The 18,799-nt window shown below is 33.7% G+C and overlaps 1 protein-coding gene across 9 annotated transcripts in view; it reads right to left on the minus strand.

Moving 5' to 3' along the window:
• Positions 1 to 18,799, minus strand: part of LOC110671386 (protein ZINC INDUCED FACILITATOR-LIKE 1) — a 65,653-nt gene that overhangs the window by 36,809 nt on the left and 10,045 nt on the right. For all 9 annotated transcript variants that reach the window (XR_009147610.1, XR_009147609.1, XM_058144017.1 and 6 more), the window contains exons 8-9: positions 6,717 to 6,766; positions 6,434 to 6,509 (exon numbers count right to left, since the gene is read on the minus strand). Coding sequence is in view for 7 of the 9 variants with exons in the window: in XM_058144017.1 (XP_058000000.1) it covers positions 6,434 to 6,509; positions 6,717 to 6,766 (126 nt within the window). In the remaining 2 variants the exon portion in view is untranslated. The remainder of the gene's footprint in view (positions 1 to 6,433; positions 6,510 to 6,716; positions 6,767 to 18,799) is intronic.

Genomic DNA, 18,799 nt, shown 5'->3' on the forward strand with positions numbered 1-18,799 from the left:
AGGCAGAGTATAACAGTAATGCAAGAAACATGTAAAAAATGAAGAAAATGAAAACAAATACTTGTATGAATAGTGAATTACTGCAACACAGGCAAGAAAGACGGTCTTATTGCCCAGAAAATACAACAAAAAAAGGATTCCTAGTACATGAGACTTCTAGGAATTGGGAAGCAGGCTATTTTCATGGCTTGAGCCCAAGTCCTCCAGTCACAAACACTATAAAAGTGTTGAAAAAAAAAAGAAAAAGAAAAGAAAACATAGAGAAGGAAAAAGAATGAGATATTTGAAAATATACATGGCTTTGGTAGTTCCAAATCCGAATCTTAAAACAAGATCATACTTTTTAGTTTCAAGGAGTTTTATCTTCAATGATGATGTTATGGAAAGTCAATCACTATGTTATGGAAAGTCAATCACTATATTATTTTTCTGTATATTTTGTATTCTGTATTCCTATTTAGGATTTCTTATTTAGGATTTCTTCCTAATTAGTAGAACACAATTATAGGAATCAATTGTATATATATACCCATGTACAGATTAATTGAAATCAATAAGAATCATCTCTTTCTACATGGTATCAGAGCAGGTCATCAATCTAGGGTGACTATTTGTTCTCACTACCCAGCTCAGGAGAGACCTTGGTCGCCGACCGGCCGTTTCAACCTCCTCATTCCACCACCGTGTGCTGTTGCCTGATCCAGTATAACCATTAAAGGACTTCTGAGGTTTGGCTCTCAGATCCTATTTCGGTATTTGCTTGATTTGTGATTTTGGGTTATTTTGCTGCTATAAGCACTTTGGATTAGCGTTTCGGTTAGTTTTCTTTGTCTCAACAAATGGCAGACAATAAGAATATTATTTCTGATGTGATTCCGGTGATGACTAAGATCACGGAACACAAACTTAATGGTTCGAATTACCTGGAGTGGAGTAAGACTGTTAGGGTCTATTTGCGTAGCATTGATAAGGATGATCACCTTACTAAAGATCCACCCACTGATGATACACGACAAACTTGGCTAAGGGAGGATGCTCGATTGTTTTTGCAGCTTCGGAACTCGATTCATAGTGAGGTAATTAGTTTAATTAATCACTGTGAATTTGTTAAGGAATTGATGGATTACTTAGATTTTCTGTATTCTGGTAAAGGGAATATCTCCCGTATTTATGATGTTTGTAAGGCATTCTACCGTGCTGAGAAAGAGGATAAGTCTCTCACGGCTTATTTTATGGATTTTAAACGGGTATATGAGGAACTTAATGTATTGTTGCCTTTTAGTCCTGATGTGAAAGTTCAGCAGGCCCAACGGGAGCAACTGGCTGTTATGAGTTTTCTTGCAGGCCTTCCTTCAGAGTATGAGACTGCTAAATCTCAGATTCTCTCCAGTACTGAGATTTCCTCTTTGCATGAAACGTTCACACGGTCCTTCGTACAGAGAGTACTCAATCTTCACAACTCATCAAGAGTGCTCTTATTAGCCGTAATCCAAATGGACAACAGGGTAATAGAAGAGGAAGTAGAGAAGGAATTACAGGCAACAGAAGTAATCAGCATAATGGAGAGGCTAGTTCTAATCAGGACTCGAGAGGAGTCATTTGTTATTATTGCCATGAGCCTGGCCATACAAAATATAATTGTTCGCAACTTCAGAGGAAAAATCAGCGATCACAGATGGCAAATATAGCAGCAGAGAATTTTACAGTATCTTCCTCTGAGAAAACTATTTTGGTATCTACAAAGGATTTTGCACAATTTTCCCAAGATCGTGCATCTCTAAAGCCTACCGTTTCCTCACATCGCGATCACGAGTCAGGTAAATCTACTCCATGCCTTGTGTCTTCTTCATCCAAATGGGTTATTGATTCAGTGCGACATGCATCACATGACGTAATTCTAGTCTTCTATCCGCTTTTCAGTCTAATCTCACTTCCTCATCATTACTTTAGCCGATGGTTCTACTTCTTGTGTCATGAGTTCGAATCATGAACCCGACTTCGTCAATTTCTTTGTCTTCTGTTTTGTGTCTACCAAAATTCTCTTTTAATCTACTTTCTGTTAGTAAACTTACTCGTACCTAAAATTATTCTGTTTCCTTTTTTCCTGACCAGTGTTTGTTTCAGGATCTTACGACGAAACAAATTATTGGTAGAGGACGCGAGTCAGGTGGTCTCTACACTCTGGAAAATCATGTACCGCGGTCTCTTGTTTGCTCCAGTACCTTAACACCTCTTGAAGCTCATTGTAGATTGGGTCATCCTTCTTTGTCTACCATGAAGAAGCTGTGTCCTCAATTTCAGCCTTTATCAGTACTAGAATGTGAGTCGTGTCAGTTTGCAAAACATCATCGTTTGCCTTCTGTGTCTAGAGTCAATAAACGGGCTTCATCTCCTTTTGAGGTAGTTCATTCTGATGTTTGGGGTCCTTGTTCTGTTACATCTAAAACTGGATTTCGTTATTTTGTTACTTTTGTTGATGATTACTCTCGTGTTACCTGGTTATATTTAATGAAAAATCGTTCTGAGTTGTTTTCTATCTTTTGTGCCTTTTGTAATGAAATCAAAACTCAATTTAATATTTCTGTGCGCATATTAAGAAGTGACAATGCCAAAGAATACTTTTCAGCACAATTTCAGCCTTATATGACACAAAATGGCATTCTTCATCAGTCTTCCTGTGTGGATACCCCATCCCAAAATGGCGTGGCCGAAAGAAAAAATCGTCATCTTCTTGAGGTAACTCGTGCTCTTCTTTTTCAGATGAAAGTACCTAAACACTTTTGGGCGGATGCAGTTTCCACGGCATGTTTTTTGATCAATCGTATGCCGTCTTCTGTCCTTAATGGGGATATTCCTTATACTACTTTGTTTCCTACAAAATCTTTGTTCCCTATTGAACCCCGTATTTTTTGTTGTACCTGTTTTATGCGTGATGTTCGTCCACAAATTACTAAATTGGACCCAAAATCTCTCAATTGTGTCTTCCTTGGGTACTCTCGACTCCAAAAAGGGTACCGTTGTTTCTCTCCTACTCTTAATCGTTATCTTGTTTCTGCAGATGTCACATTTTTTGAGTCCACTCCATTTTTTCCTCCATCATCTGTGTATGAGAGTCAGGGGGAGGAGGATGATCTCTTAATATATACTGTCCAACCAATGTCTAGTACTCTCCCACAGCCTGTTCCTTCTGTCTCTAGACCTACTCGACCTCCCGTTGTTCATGTTTATTCCAGGAGATTGGAGATTCCCCGACTGGATCCTCCACCGCCTACTTCGTTGGGAGATCCTGTACCTTATACTGATCATGATTCTGATCTAGACTTACCCATTGCTCTTCGTAAAGGTAAACGTTCATGTACTTACCCTATCTCTTCTTTTGTTTCTTATAATCAATTGTCTTCTTGTTCTCGGTGTTTTGTTACTTCTTTAGACTCTGTTACTATCCCTAATACTGTTAATGAGGCACTGTCTCATCCTGGCTGGTGTGATGCTATGAAAGAGGAAATGGAGGCTTTAGATGCTAATGGTACATGGGAACTATTGCCTTTACCCACTGGTAAGAAAGCTATTGGTTGTAAATGGGTATATACAGTAAAGGTAAATCCTGATGGTTCTGTGGCTAGGTTAAAAGCACGCCTTGTAGCAAAAGGATATGCTCAGACATATGGGGTTGATTACTCTGATACTTTTTCTCCTGTAGCTAAACTTACTTCTATTCGCTTGTTTATCTCTTTAGCTGTGACATATGCTTGGCCCCTGCATCAATTGGATATCAAGAATGCTTTCCTTCATGGTGATCTTCAGGAGGAGGTGTATATGGAGCAACCACCTGGGTTTGTTGCTCAGGGGGAGTTGGGTAAAGTTTGTAGGCTTCGAAAGTCTCTTTATGGCTTGAAACAAAGTCCTAGGGCATGGTTTGGGAGATTCAGTGAAGCAGTACAGGAATTTGGTATGCAAAAGAGTAAGTGTGATCACTCAGTATTTTATAGGCAATCTGAGGCTGGTCTAATTCTCTTGGTAGTCTATGTGGATGACATTGTCATCACTAGGAGTGACTCTGCAGGTATTTCATCTCTTAAAACCTTCCTCCAAACTCAGTTTCAGACCAAAGACTTGGGATTGTTAAAGTATTTCTTGGGTATCGAAGTTATGAGAAGTAAGAAGGGTATTTTCTTGTCTCAAAGAAAATATGTCCTCGATCTATTGACAGAGACAGGAAAATTAGGTGCTAAGCCTTGTAGCGCACCAATGACTCCAACTTTACAATCAAGTAGCGGGGATAGTGAGTTGTTTGAAGATCCAGAGAGATACAGAGATTGGTAGGAAAATTGAACTACCTTACAGTCACTGCCCCGACATTGCTTATGCCGTTAGTGTGGTAAGTCGCTTTATGTCTTCCCAACTGTTGCTCATTGGGAAGCCTTGGAACAAAACTAGTGTTATATCAATGGCGCTCCAGGAAGAGGTTTGCTATATGGTAATCATGGGCATTTGAATGTTGAATGTTTTTCAGATGCCGACTGGGCTGGATCTAAGGTTGACAGGAGGTCAACTACTGGATATTGCGTTTTTATTGGAGGAAATTTGGTGTCTTGGAGAAGCAAGAAGCAGAGTGTAGTTTCTCGATCTAGTGCTGAATCCGAATACAGAGCCATGGCACAATCAGTATGTGAGGTAATGTGGATACTTCAATTACTAGATGAGACAGGTTTTAAGACCTCCTGCTCGTGAAATTGTGGTGTGATAATCAAGCTGCTCTTCATATTGCTTCTAATCCGGTGTTTCATGAGCGAACCAAACATATTGAGATTGATTGTCACTTTATTCGTGAAAAGATTCAACAACAGATCATCTCAACATGACACATCAAAACTGGAGAGCAGTTAGGAGATATTTTCACAAAAGCTCTGAATGGAGCTAGGATTGACTACATTTGTAACAAGTTGGGCATGATTAACATCTATGCTCCAACTTGAGGGGGAGTGTTATGGAAAGTCAATCACTATGTTATGGAAAGTCAATCACTATATTATTTTTCTGTATATTTTGTATTCTGTATTCCTATTTAGGATTTCTTATTTAGGATTTCTTCCTAATTAGTAGAACACAATTATAGGAATCAATTTTATATATATACCCATGTACAGATTAATTGAAATCAATAAGAATCATCTCTTTCTACAGATGAAAAGCCCCAATGTTGTAGTTGCAGTTACCCTTATATATATAACAGGTTTTTTTTTTCTTTTTTTTTTTTTGAAAAGGTTAGCAGCCGTTAGATATGTTGTTGTGCTGCATATAAAACACAGAGTGGCAGACATTTATTCTGCCAAAGATGAGAACCAGTGAAGACTCTTACCCTTCCAGCCTCCATTTTTATGCTATATTTAAGATGAATCTACAAACATGGATTAATTTGCTAGGTCTCCAATTTTTTTCGAAACCATTTAAGACATCTTCATAATTTCTTAAAGTAAATTATATATATACAACTCAACTCAACTAAGCCTTTATCCAAAAAATTTGGAGTCGGTTATATGGATTCTCTTTCTCACTCCAAACGATTTTGGGTTAAATCCTCGGAAATGTGTAATACTTCTAGGTCATGTTGTACTACTCTCCTCCAAGTCAGTTTAGGCCTACCCCTTCTTTTCTTTCTATCTTCTAACCTAATGTGCTCTACTTGTCTAACTGGAGCTTCCGTATGTCTACACTTCACATGACTAAACTACCTCAATCTCCCTTCTCTCAACTTATTCTCAATTGGCACCACTCCTACCTTCTCTAATACTCTCAAAGTAAATTATATATGTAATTGAAAATTAATGGTAAATTAGAAGTTTAGCTTGATTAGATTACGTCTTCATTGTCTACTTTGTTTTGCACTAGCCACTTGAGTTGATTATTAATAATGTATATAAATCATGGATTCAATGCCTTTATTGATTTTTTTTTTTTCTGAGATAGCTTTTCTTATTTATTTATGCTCATTAGTTAGTTGCATTTCTTAATTTTAATCAACTCAATCATTATCTATTAGCTTACTTACATTTTGAAATTTTTATAGTAAAATGTATATAACAATAGACCACTACCATGACATAACAACCTTGATAGCACTGTTTATGTTACTCAACCATGATCATCAGATCATGGCCACGACAGTGATTAAATCCAGGAATTCAAGAAATATAAGATGTCTGCCTCAAAAGTGAGAAAATGAGTCCTGGAAAGTTGAATTATTTGAAAAGGGTAGCCTTGATTTTTACATCTTTCTAGTCCTCTTATAATCACACAATGAAATGTAACTTGCCACAAAAAATGTGATTTTACAAGAACCTAATTTTAAAAACAAATTACCATAAAGAAAACAATTAACACAGTACATGCAGAGAAATTCAATCAAATAAAATGGTTTCATATAATAACATACCGGAAGCGAAAAAGAAAGGACAAATACACCCAATCCAAAGATTGATATCAAAAGGCAAGGTAAAAAGTATGGAAACCTGCAATATCATTTATGTTTAACAAATTTAGCATTAATTAAAAAATTAAAAAAAAAAGATGAAGCAAAGAGCAATATAAAATAAAATATAGAAAGACTGCAATATCATTTATGTTCAGAAAATTTAGCTTTAATAAATAAAAAAAAAAAAAGATTGTTGTGATGAAGCAAAGAGCAAAATAATGTAAAACATAAAAAGACTGCATACCTCCCAAAAAGAGAATCTTTAGGAAAAACGTTTTCATATTTCTCTGCAGGCTGCAAGCAATATGTTCAAAATTAATTAATCATAGCAACTAATAAATGTGTATATATATATATATCATAGCAACTAATAAATGTGTATATATATATATATATATATATATATATATATATATATATATATATATATGAGAAAGAGAGAGAGAGTTGCACCAACTACTGGAGGTTATATCAATTTTTTACCTGCTTAAATGAAGCTCTCATGATTTTCTAATGTTTAAGTATACTTCAAAATTGGGTTCGCTTTTTATTGAAGAGACTAGCTGATAGATATCAAAGTAAAGGTGATACGAAGTATCTAAAAATCATACCTATAAGCAAATAAAGCACAAAAATGTGGAACTCTTCATTATAGTATTATTATTTTTCTGTTTTGTTGTTTTGTTATATTAGATTAAGCAAATAGAAGACCGGCACATAAGATTTTTATAAGGAAACAAGTATTTGAATTAAGATAATGATGACAATTAAATATTGTAGTCTATTTCTTAAATATAAATATATTATTATTTTTTATATGTAGGTAGATCATATTTAAAATAACTTTTATTTTCTTATGTTGGATTCCTATACATGCATACATACATATAAGCATGAAGATCTCTTCAAATAAGCATGTTTCCTACAACCAAAATCTCCACATTCATTCTCAAACAATAATAATATCGACAAATAAAAAATTTCAAAAATATCAAAAGCCGATACAACTATTAACAAAGAAGACAAAAGATTGAGTTGAATAATTCTTATGGTCTTAATAGAAGACCGGCACATAAGATTTTTATAAGGAAACAAGTATTTGAATCAAGATAATGATGACAATTAAATATTGTAGTCTATTTCTTAAATATAAATATATTATTATTTTTTATATGTAGGTAGATCATATTTAAAATAACTTTTATTTTCTTATGTTGGATTCCTATACATGCATACATACATATAAGCATGAAGATCTCTTCAAATAAGCATGTTTCCTACAACCAAAATCTCCACATTCATTCTCAAACAATAAAATATCGACAAATAAAAAATTTCAAAAATATCAAAAGCCGATACAACTATTAACAAAGAAGACAAAAGATTGAGTTGAATAATTCTTATGGTCTTAATTCTGAAAGTGTCAAGCCAACCTATCTATACAAGAATTGAAAAATACAAATATTATACACTGGAAAATTACATTTTACAAGAAAAACAAAAGCTTTTGTTATAGCCCTAATTAAGGAAATATATAATAAAGGGAAAAACACTAAATTAGCAAAATATTGTCAATGCTCCCTCAAGATGGTGCATAGATATCTTGCATGCCCATCTCGCAAATTAAACCATTTAAAGATTTACTACAGATACCCTTAGTGAAAATATTAGCAAATTGATTTTTAGAGGTCATATGAAAGATATCTAGAATTCCACAATTTAGTTTCTCCTTAATGAAATGTTGATTGATTTCAATATGCTGTGTTCGATCAGGTTGAATTGGACTGTGAGCAATGCTAACGGCAGTCCTATTATCAAAATATATGAACAATTTTGTTGAGAATTATAAGTCTAAGAGCGTGAATCGTCAAACTAGTAGGGCTACAAGCTGAAATAGGCTTGAAATTAGGCTCTCCTTCACCAAAATGACCTAAGCCATTTTTATTTGGTTTGTCAACACTTATATGCCTTTTAATTTTCTTATACATTGCCCATTTGGGACTTGTTCCCACAAGCCATATTCCAACACTCCCCTCAAGTGTGTTCAGGCTCAGCTCTGGCTCCTCTTGGATCTGCCCTCAAGGTCTACCTTGCTAGGCTTGCCCTACGAATCCACCTAAGTTTGACTCGATTAGCTAAGTTCATTGGGGCTCAGGCCACCATGCTTTCTAGTCCCAGATTCACAGTCTTGGGGCCTCATTGCTCTGATATCATGTTGAGAATTACGGGCCAAAGAGTGTCAATCATCAAACTGATAGGGCTACTAGTTGAATTGGGCTTAAAATTGCGCTCTCCTTCACCAAGATGGCATAAGCCATTTTGGTTTGGTTTGCCAACACTTATATGTCTGTAGAAAGAGATGATTCTCCTTAATTTCAATTAATCTGTACATGGGTATATATATACAATTGATTCATATAATTGTGATCTACTAATTAGGAAGAAATCCTAAATAAGAAATCCTAAATAAGAATACAGAAAACAGAATATACAAAGAAATAATATTGTGATTGACTTTCCATTACACTCCCCCTCAAGTTGGAGCATAGATTTAATCATGCCCAACTTGTTACAAATGTAGTTAATCCTAGCTCCATTCAGAGTTTTTGTGAAAATATCTCCTAACTGCTCTCCAGTTTTGATGTGTCCTGTTGAGATGATCTGTTGTTGAATATTTTCACGAACAAAGTGACAATCAATCTCAATATGTTTGGTCCACTCATTAAACACCGAATTAGAAGCAATATGGAGAGCAACCTGATTACTACACCACAATTTCGCAGGCAGGGAGGTCTTAAAACCTATCTCATCTAGTAATTGAAGTATCCACATTACCTCACATACTGATTGTGCCACAGCTCTGTATTCGGATTCAGCACTAGATTGAGAAACTACACTCTGCTTCTTGCTTCTCCAAGACACCAAATTTCCTCCAACAAAAACGCAATATCCAGTAGTTGACCTCCTGTCAACCTTAGATCCAGCCCAGTCGACATCTGAAAAACATTCAACATTCAAATGCCCATAATTACCATATAACAAACCTCTTCCTGGAGCGCCCTTCAGATAACACAAGATTTGTCCCAAGGCTTCCCAATGAGCAACAGTTGGGAAAGACATAAATTGACTTACCACACTAACGGCATAAGCAATGTCAGGACGAGTGATTGTAAGGTAGTTTAATTTTCCTACCAATCTCCTGTATCTCTCTGGATCTTCAAACAACTCACTATCCCCTCTAACAGTTGTAAATTTGGAGTCATTGGTGCACTACAAGGCTTAACACCTAATTTCCTGTCTCTGTCAATAAATCGAGGACCTATTTTTTTTGAGACAAGAAATTACCCTTCTTACTTCTTATAACTTCAATACCCAAGAAATACTTTAACAATCCCAAGTCTTTGGTCTGAAACTGGGTTTGGAGGAAAGTTTTAAGAGATGAAATACCTACAGAGTCACTCCCAGTGATGACAATGTCATCCATATAGACTACCAGGAGAATTAGACCAGCCTCAGATTGCCTATAAAATACTGAGTGATCACACTTACTCTTTTGCATACCCAATTCCTGTACTGCTTCACTGAATCTCCCAAACCAGGCCCTAGGACTTTGTTTCAAGCCGTAAAGAGACTTTCGAAGCCTACAAACTTTACTCAACTCCCCCTGAGCAACAAACCCAGGTGGTTGCTCCAAACAATCTAGTACAGCATGATCGAACCAAACATATAGAAATTGACCGACATTTCATAAACGAGAAAATTGTAGATAGATCGTTGAGTGTCTCTCATATGACTTCTAAATATCAGTTAGCCGATGTGTTCACTAAGGGACTTAGCAGCAAAATGTTTCATCCTCTAGTTTGTAAGTTGAATATGTGTAATTTACATGAACCAACTTGAGGGGGAGTGTTGGAATCTCAATCCCTACATTAAAGGAATTATTATTTCTTTCTCCTTATGTATATCTTGTTTCCTATTTATATTAATTTCTATTAATTTAGGTTTCCTTGTAAAGCTAGAAATCTTGTATATAAATAGGCATATGTACAAAGTCATTGATACATAAGAATATACAGATTTTTCTCTCCAATCTATTATTTCAAATCAACAGCACAGCAGCCAAATTTCCACAACACCACTAAGAGAAAAGTCCCAAAACCCAACACTAACTAAGGTCAAAAGTTTCCTTAGAAGAATTTGCAGCAACAGTTATTTGTTTTGATAATCTCAAAATAGGGTTCCAAGTTCACCAACACTACAAGGTGACATCAAAACACCAGGAAACCACTAGGAATGCACTCTACTCTTCAAGGAAACTACAGGGAAAGAAGACCAACCACCGAAATACATCAAATGCACTGATGAGTGATGCGGCAGTAGAAACTTTGATTTGGCATGTGAGGGCTACTTGCCAGTCCATTGATGACCAAATTTTGTGGGAAGGCCAATTGGCGGCCAGACGAAACTCCTTAGGGGGGTGGTGAGGCAAGAAGACCATCCTAAAGTGCTAACCTAGAGAGGCAATGTCTTCTTTACACGGCGAAACCTAAGAATGTGTTTTGAATTTCAAAGAGAAACAGAACAGATATTTCTAAGGCTTTGATACCATGTTAAGATTAAAGAATTAGAAAAAGAAGAAAGAAAAGGAAGGAAGAGAAGAGAAGAAAATAGCTCAAAGCTACATCTTTATTATTCTCGTTATTCTATAAAATAGAAGGTTATATATATCTATAATATATATATAAATGCATGAATCAAGGGGCAAACTTTTGAAGGACAAAAATATCTTTAATTTTTTATATTATTTACAAACATATTATCTCCTATTATTTAAATTAGTTTTAGAATTTATATAAATTTAAAATTTTTAGTCTTATACTTAACTTCCATTTATTTATTAAGTTTCTTATTGCAATTTAAATAAACTTTTATAAAAAAAAATTAATTAAAATCAGAAATTCATGCTAAAAAAGTATATTTATATTTTTTTGAAAAATATGTCGACTTATGTAATAAAGTTGGACAAATTACTTTAAAAGTTAAATTTTTTTATAATTAAAATTTTAATAATTAAAAATTTATTTGTAAATAATTACAATGTATTTATAATTTTTTTTTTGGTTTAATAATTAATTCTAAAACAATTAAAATTTTATTTATAAATTTAATTTATTTTATATTTAAATTACTGCATTTTATTTTATAATTATTTTTTATTTATAATTTTATTTTACTTCTTAATTTTTTAATTTATTGATTATAACGAATAATATAACAATGGACAAAGCTAAAGGCTACTTTTTTTCAGCTAATTAATGAATGTGGAAAGAGATGATTCTCCTTAATTTCAATTAATCTGTACATGGGTGTATATATACAATTGATTCCTATAATTGTGTTCTACTAATTAGGAAAAAATCCTAAATAAGAATACAGAATACAGAATATACAGAGAAATAATATAGTGATTGACTTTCCATAACACTCTCCCTCAAGTTGGAGCATAGATGTTAATCATCCCAACTTGTTACAAATATAGTCAATCCTAACTCCATTCAGAGTTTTTGTGAAAATATCTCCTAACTGCTCTCCAGTTTTGATGTGTCCTATTGAGATGATCTGTTGTTGAATCTTTTCACGAACAAAGTGACAATCAATCTCAATATGTTTGGTCCACTCATTAAACACCGGATTAGAAGCAATATGGAGAGCAACCTGATTATCACACCACAATTTCGCAGGCAGGGAGGTCTTAAAACTTATCTCATCTAGTGATTGAAGTATCCACATTACCTCACATACTGATTGTGCCACAGCTCTGTATTTGGATTCAGCACTAGATTGAGAAACTACATTCTGCTTCTTACTTCTCCAAGACACCAAATTTCTCCCAACAAAAACACAATATCCAGTAGTTGACCTCCTGTCAACCTTAGATCCAACCCAGTCGGCATCTGAAAAACATTCAACATTCAAATGCCCATGATTACCATATAACAAACCTCTTCCTGGAGCGCCCTTCAGATAACACAGGATTTGTCCCAATGCTTCCCAATGAGCAACAGTTGGGGAAGACATAAACTGATTTACCACACTAACGGCATAAGCAATGTCAAGACGAGTGACTGTAAGGTAGTTCAATTTTTCTATCAATTTCCTGTATCTCTCTGGATCTTTAAACAACTCACAATCCCCTACTAACAGTTATAAATTTTGAGTCATTGGTGCACTACAAGGTTTAGAATCTAATTTTCCTGTCTCTGTCAATAGATCGAGGATATATTTTCTTTGAGACAAAAAAATACCCTTCTTAGTTCTCATAACTTCAATACCCAAGAAATACTTTAACAATCCTAAGTCTTTGGTCTGAAACTAGGTTTGAAGGAATGTTTTAAGAGATGAAATACCTGCAGAGTCACTCCCAGTGATGATAATGTCATCCACATAGACTACCAGGAGAATTAGACCAGCCTCAAATTGCCTATAAAATACTGAGTGATCACACTTACTCTTTTGCATACCAAATTCTCAGATCGCTTCACTGAATCTCCCAAACCAGGCCCTAGGACTTTGTTTCAAGCCATAAAGAGACTTCCGAAGCCTACAAACTTTACCCAACTCTCCCTGAGCAACAAACCCAGGTGGTTGCTCCACATACACCTCCTCCTGAAGATCACCATGAAGGAAAGCATTCTTGATATCCAATTGGTATAGGAGCCAATCATATGTAGCTGCTAAAGAGATAAACAAGTGAAAAGAAGTAAGTTTAGCTACAAGAGAAAAAGTGTCAGAGTAATCAACCCCATATGTCTGAGCATATCCTTTTGCTACAAGGCGTGTTTTAACCTAGCCACATAACCATCAGGATTTACCTTTACAGTAAATACCCATTTGCAACCAATAGCTTTCTTACCAGTGGGCAAAGGCAACAGTTTCCGTGTACCATTAGCATCTAAAGCCTCCATTTCCTCTTTCATAGTAGCACCCCCAGCCAGGATGAGACGGTGCCTCACCAACAGTATTAGGGATAGGAACAGAGTCTAAAGAAGTAACAAAACACCGAGAACAAGAAGACAATTGATTGTAAGAAACAAAGAAGAGATAAGGTATGTATATGAACGTTTACCTTTACGAAGAGCAATGGGTAAGTCTAGATCAGAATCATGATCAGTATGAGGTACAGGATCTCCCAATGAAGTAGCTAGTGGAGGATCTGAGTCAGGAATCTTCAATCTCCTAGAATAAATATGAACAACGGGAGGTCGAGTAGGTATAGAGACAAAAGGAACAGGCTGTGGGAGAGGACTAGACATTGGTTGGACAGTATATATTAAGAGATCATCCTCCTCCCCCTGACTCTCATACACAGATGATTGAGGAAAAAATGGAGTGGACTCAAAAAATGTGACATCTGCAGAAACAAGATAACGATTAAGAGTATGAGAGAAACAGCGGTACCCTTTTTGGAGCCGGGAGTACCCAAGGAAGACACATTTGAGAGATTTTAGATCCAATTTAGTAACCTGTGGACGAACATCACGCACAAAATAGGTACAACCAAAAATACGGAGTTCAATAGGGAACAAAGATTTTATAGGAAACAAAGCAGTATAAGTAATATTCCCATTAAGGACAGAAGACGGCATACGATTGATCAAAAAATATGCCGTAGAAACTGCATCCGCCCAAAAGTGTTTAGAAACTTTCATCTGAAAAAGAAGAGCACGAGTTACCTCAAGAAAATGCCGAGTTTTTCTTTCGGCCACACCATTTTGGGATGGGGTATCCACACAGGAAAACTGATGAAGAATGTCATTTTGTGTCATATAAGACTGAAATTGTGCTGAAAAGTACTCTTTGGCATTGTCACTTCTTAATATGCGCACAGAAATATTAAATTGAGTTTTGATTTCATTACAAAAAGCACAAAAGATAGAAAACAACTCAAAATGATTCTTCATTAAATATAACCAAGTAACACGAAAGTAATCATCGACAAAAGTAACAAAATAACGAAATCTAGTTTTAGAAGTAACAGAACAAGGATCCCAAACATCAGAATGAACTAACTCAAAAGGGAATGAAGCTCGTTTATTGACTCTAGACACAGAAGGCAAACGATGATGTTTTGCATACTGACACTACTCACATTCTAGTACTAATAAAGACTGAAACTGAGGACACAGCTTTTTCGTGGTAGACAAAGAATGATGGCCCAATCTACAATGAGCTTCAAGAGGTGTTAAAGTACTGGAGCAAACAAGTGACCGCGGTACATGATTTTCCAGAATGTAGAGACCACCTGACTCACGTCCTTTACCAATAATCTGCTTCGTCGTAAGATCCTAAAACAAACACTGGTCAGGAAAAAAGGAAACAGAATAATTTAAGGCACGAGTAAGTTTACTAATAGAAAGTAGATTAAAAAAGAATTTTGATAGACACAAAACAGATGACAAAGAAATTGACAAAGTCGGGTTCGCAGTTCCAGAACCCATGACACAAGAAGTAGAACCATCAGTTAAAGTAATAGTAGAGGAAGTCAGATTAGACTGAAAAGCAGATAGAAGACTAGAATTACCTGTCATGTGATCTGTCGCACCAGAATCAATAACCCATTTGGATGAGGAAGACACAAGGCATGTAGTGGATTTACCTGACTCAGCGATCAAAGTGACAGGGGAACTGGTAGGCTTTAGAAATGCCTGATACTGGAAAAACTGTGCAAAATCCTCTGCAGATACCAAAACAGTTTTCTAAGAGGAAGATACTGTAGAATCCTCTGCTGCCATATTTGCCATCTGTGATCGCTGATTTTTCCTCTGAAGTTGCGGACAATTATATTTTGTATGGCCAGGCTCATGGCAATAATAACAAATGACTCCTCTTGAGTCCTGATTAGAACTAGCCTCTTCATTACGCTGATTACTTCTATTACTTGTAATTCCTCCTCTACTTCCTCTTCTATTACCCTGTTGTCCATTTAGATTACAGCTAATAAGAGTACTACTGGCAGGCTGTGAAGATTGGGTACTCTCTGTACGAAGGACCCGTGTGAACGTTTCATGCAAAGAGAAAATCTCATAATTGGAGAGACTAAAAGGTAAAAATACATTAAGTTTCTCATATACCCATTTAAAATCTATAAAATAAGCCGTGAGAGACTTATCCTCTTTCTCAGCACGGTAGAATGCCTTACAAACATCATAAATACGGGAGATATTCCCTTTACCAGAATACAGAAAATCTAAGTAATCCATCAATTCCTTAACAAATTCACAATGATTAATTAAACTAATTACCTCGCTGTGAATCGAGTTCTAAAGCTGCAAAAACAACCGAGCATCCTCCCTTAGCCAAGTTTGTCGTGTATCATCAGTAGGTGAATCTTTAGTAAGGTGATCATACTTATCAATGCTACGCAAATAGATCCTAACAGTCTTACTCCACTCCAGGTAATTCGAACCATTAAGTTTGTATTCCATGATCTTAGTCATCACCGGAATCACATCAGAAATAACATTTTTATTGTCTGCCATTTGTTGAGACAAAGAAAACTAACCGAAACGCTAATCCAAAGTGCTTACAGCAGCCAAAACTCAAAATCACAAATCAAGCAAATACCGAAATAGGATCTGAGAGCCAAACCTCAGAAGTCCTTTAATGGTGTACTAGATCAGGCAACAACACACAGTGGTGGAATGAGGGGGTTGAGGCGACGCCGGCGATGTTGATCGAAGTCGAAACGGCCGGTCGGCGGCCAAGGTCTCTCCTGAGCTGGGTGGTGAAAACAAATAGTCACCCTAGATAGATGACTTGCTCTAATACCATGTAGAAGGAGATGATTCTCCTTAATTTCAATTACTCTGTACATGGGTATATATATATATATAATTGATTCCTATAATTGTGTTCTACTAATTAGGAAGAAATCCTAAATAAGAAATCCTAAATAGGAATACAGAATACATAATATACAGAGAAATAATATAGTGATTGACTTTCCATAACAATGAAAATTATATTTTATTAAGCTAAATAACATTAGTACCTAAAAATCATTCAAATTAAAAAATATATATATATTATTTTCCTAATAATTTTAAAATAAAATTAAAATTTTCAATTTAATTAGAATTTTATTATTTAAATATTATATTTTGATTTTTTATTTCAATCTATAAAAGTTTGAATGGGAAGACGAATTTATAAAAGGATAAAAATATTTTAAGTTTTAAAATAATTTTTGATCCTTAAAATAATTATAATATTAATTTTGCATTCAAAACTAATTATTTCTATTAAAATTTATAAAATTTTTCACTTACCTAATTTAAAAAATTTGCAAATATAAACTTTTATTAATATAAAAGTTTCAACTTTTATACTACTTAATAATATAATATTTTATTTATGCATGAAAATGTATTTAAAGAATAAATAATCATAATATTTACAAACTATATGATTTTTTTTAAAAGGAAATATAAGCTACATAATCTTAAGTTTATTGAATTGCTACTTCTTAATATAAATTATTTTTTATTAAAGATTTATATTAATACATCAAAATTAGTATTTGTAATTCTCTAAGGTAGGCTTGGTATAAATGAATTCCACAAAATTTTATGGAATTCATTTGTAAATATAAAATTTTAGTATTTGATTTAAATGAAATGCATTTAGAATTTTTAATAATCAATTCCATGAAACTTATTATAACTAAACTAAATTCCATCCAAATTGATAGAATTTGCAAATGAATTTCAAACTTTAAATCATATATGTTTCAAATGACAAAATTATCCTCTTATTATATATCATTTTATTCTATTTTATTTATTTTAAACACAAAATTCATTTTATTAGAAATGAATTTCACATTTAATATAAAATATATCAAACAAAAAAATTCATTTGTAAATGAATTCCATGATGGAATTCATTTACAAATTAAATAAATTTTACCATAAAATTGAACCAAGCAGGATCTAATAAATAAAAAGTATCTATGTCACAATACCAATTTATAAACTTCTAAAGTAGAAATAAGACTTTTAATTTAAAAAATTCTTATAAATTTAAACTAATAAATATATTCTTAAACATGTCTAAATATTATTATGATTATTATGATCATACGAGTAACTTTTATATTTTAGATTTTCATAATTTTTAATGAGTATGATAAGTTTCCCACAAATTTCTTTTATAATGAATTATAAATCTTAATACTTATTATTGAATTAAAGGTATCAATACAATATAATTGTTAAAGAGAATAAATTATCATATTTCAAAAAAAAATGATTTACAATTTTATTGTAGATATGAAAAAAAAAATTCTAACAACAATAAAATAAAGGATATGAAAGCGTGTCAAATATCTATATATTATATTGTACTAATTAAATTATTGTATTAATTATTGTAAAAAAATTTAATATTTTAATTAAGTAATTAAATTAATATTTGATTAATTTATATATAAATAAAATAATTAAATGCTATAAATTATTTTGATGCACGTGCAACGAACGTGCTTATATATATATATATATATATATATATATATATATATATATATATATATATATATAAATCCTACCAGTTTTAGGAATTTAAATCCTACATTAAATAGGAATACATAAAAAATCTACTAATTAGGAATATAACTAAAACATAAACATTGACTTTCCATAACGGATATATATATAGTTTTTCCTTCTATAATTCTGCTACAATCCCTGTAATTAAACACTACCTTACAAATCAGGAATCTATTCTAAATAGGAATTCAAATATACAAGTTGTTTGTTGACTTTCCATAACAGCCATTAACCAAACAAAAGAAATTTATAAGTTATAATTAGCGTAACACAAATCAATAAGGTGTCATCTCCATCCTTTTCTTTTATCCTTGTCTCTATGCTTTCAAAGAAGCACTTAATCATTTGGCAAACCAAAAAATTTTCCACAATAGACAGCAGTATTACCTTGTATCTCCAAATGAACATCGTCAAACAATAAAAGAAAAAAAAATGAGAGCCTCAAAAACTAAAACATAAACTTTACCTCCTCTCTAAGACAAGCCAATATGTGTAGCCTAATAGATGCTACAAATAAACACATGGATTCAAAATCCTATATATCAACAGAACATGTAGAATGTGTCATTTTTATGAGGACAGAATGTACAACACCCGATAACTCCAACATTATAGAGCTCATTCTTCCAATATGGTATTAGTTCACTATAAATATGTTCATGTTCCTTTGCATAACTGAGCTAACCAAAACATTGTCATTATAAGTAGTAAAATGATG

This window comes from Hevea brasiliensis, chromosome 3, assembly GCF_030052815.1.
Source record: "Hevea brasiliensis isolate MT/VB/25A 57/8 chromosome 3, ASM3005281v1, whole genome shotgun sequence".
Classification (NCBI taxonomy): domain Eukaryota; kingdom Viridiplantae; phylum Streptophyta; class Magnoliopsida; order Malpighiales; family Euphorbiaceae; genus Hevea; species Hevea brasiliensis.